This window comes from Dreissena polymorpha, chromosome 8, assembly GCF_020536995.1.
Source record: "Dreissena polymorpha isolate Duluth1 chromosome 8, UMN_Dpol_1.0, whole genome shotgun sequence".
NCBI lineage: Eukaryota > Metazoa > Mollusca > Bivalvia > Myida > Dreissenidae > Dreissena > Dreissena polymorpha.
The window spans coordinates 86,182,984-86,184,980 of record NC_068362.1 but is presented as its reverse complement, the minus strand read 5'-3'; the positions used below and the strand labels follow the sequence as shown (position 1 = coordinate 86,184,980).

The window sequence follows — 1,997 nt, the reverse complement described above, 5'->3', positions numbered from 1 at the left end:
TTTTTTTTACAAATATTCACCGAAATTCAAGTAATCTTTGAAAATTCCTTTCAAATTCATAGTCGATACTTTTCTCCAAAATAGATAGGACGTGCATATTGCCAAGATCCAGACAAAAAGCTCTTAGACTTTGACCGAAGTGACATATTTAGGTGTATACATACGGATAGTTTTATATGTTAAATTAATTTTTATTTAAATATATTAAAATAACACTATATTCCAACGTCAAGGCTTGTTTTCCTTCGATAAGAGAACCTATATATGGTCAACTCCCTCAAAAAAGACCCCCCCCCCCCCCAGGATAATTTCTTCAACATGATGGACTAATTGAGGTTTGTTGTTTTTTCAAATGTTTTCTTAATTTCAATTAATCTTTGACAAATATTTTAAAATTCCTAGTCGATACTTTTTCTCCAAAAAAGGCAGGACATGCCCGTTGCCAAAATCCAGAAAAAGCTCTGTGACTTACAGGCTTCCTGAAAAGGCCGGTCCTCCGGTCTTGTCCGGCAAAATTATTTACGGTCCGGCGAAGTTTCTAATATCGCCGGTCCTTGTGACAGGCAAAAAAATGACTTAATACCGAAAAGTCATACTAGCCAAAAGAAAGATAACACCCAATTAGAATAACTCTTTTCGTTAGTTTCGAGCCTTTTTTGTAATTAAGAACAGTTACACTATCGCGTCACTAGTTCTTAGGAGTGCTCTCCCTATTTTTTTTTGAGAACGTCAATTTGATTGGTCCGATTATTACCATCTATCCATTTACAAAGGTTGTAACAAAAAACTACACATGAACAAAATGTCGTTGCTAACGTACTTCGATGGTTCTCAACCTGGCCATAAAAGAACGATAACACCCAATGATAATTACTCTTTTCGTTAGTTTCGAGCCTTTTTGTAATTAAGAACACTATCGCGTCACTAGTTCTTAGGAGTGCTCTCCCTTTTTTTTTTTGAGAACGTGAATTTGATTGGTCCGATTATTACCATCTATCCATTTACAAAGGTTGTAACAAAAAACTACACATGAACAAAATGTCGTTGCTAACGTACTTCGATGGTGCTCAACCTGGCCATAAAAGAAAACTTACCGATTAAGAAAAAAAACAAAAATTGAAAGATTATGAAGCCAAGCGAGTTAACAGAACTTTTCAAACTAAGTGGATGACCGACCGAAGTTGGCTTCATTATGAAGAGTCAAGTAACAAAATGTTTTGTGACATATGTAAACACGATCAAATGCGATGCAAGTCAACAAATCCATTCGTTGTCAGATGTTGTAATTTTAGGATATCAGCGATAATTGACCATGAAAAATCAATCCCACACAGCCACGCCGTAACAGCCAAGAAGGCAAAAGAGATGTCACCACTAGAAAAAACCAAATCCCAAGCAGGCAATGCCTTAAAAATGTTACAGGCAAGTGAAAGACATAGGCTGTGTTTTTTATTTAAGAACGCCCATGCTATCGTCAAACACAACAAGTGTACTGAAACACAGGCTGCGCATTGTTTGTAATAAATATGAGTTAAACTTTACTAAATTCTTCAGTTATAAACTCCCGCTGTTCGGACAGGTGAATTTTTGTCCGGACAGGCAAACTTTTCCAGCAGCCTGTCCTGTTGACAGGCACCTTTTGGGACTTTTCATGAAGCCTGGACTTAAGCCAAACTGTAAGAAAACGGTATAAAAGCGCCCAAGTTCCATAATGGGTTTACAAGATATCAGCAAATACAAATTTTAACACTTTTACCGTAAACAGTATTACCAAATTATATCAGACATAATAAAAGAAAGGAAACACGTATACATATATAAACAATATACATAGATACGTACAATATTTTAACGCCATTACACAACGGTAATCCAGACCAGTGTATGATACACGCGCTAATTGATAAATGAACGTTTGACAATGTATAATGTTGGGATATACATAAGCCTGAACGAAAGTTCTTTAAAATATGGGCCGTGTCGCGGCAAAACATGTA

The 1,997-nt window shown here is 36.1% G+C and overlaps 1 protein-coding gene across 1 annotated transcript in view; it reads right to left on the bottom strand.

Annotated features, from left to right (window-relative positions):
- The window catches only part of LOC127840846 (galactoside alpha-(1,2)-fucosyltransferase 1-like), a 14,105-nt gene extending 12,108 nt beyond the window's left edge, over positions 1-1,997 (bottom strand). The window contains exon 1 of the mRNA XM_052369280.1: positions 1,843-1,997. Coding sequence (XP_052225240.1) covers positions 1,843-1,858 — 16 coding nt within the window. The 5' untranslated portion in view covers positions 1,859-1,997. The remainder of the gene's footprint in view (positions 1-1,842) is intronic.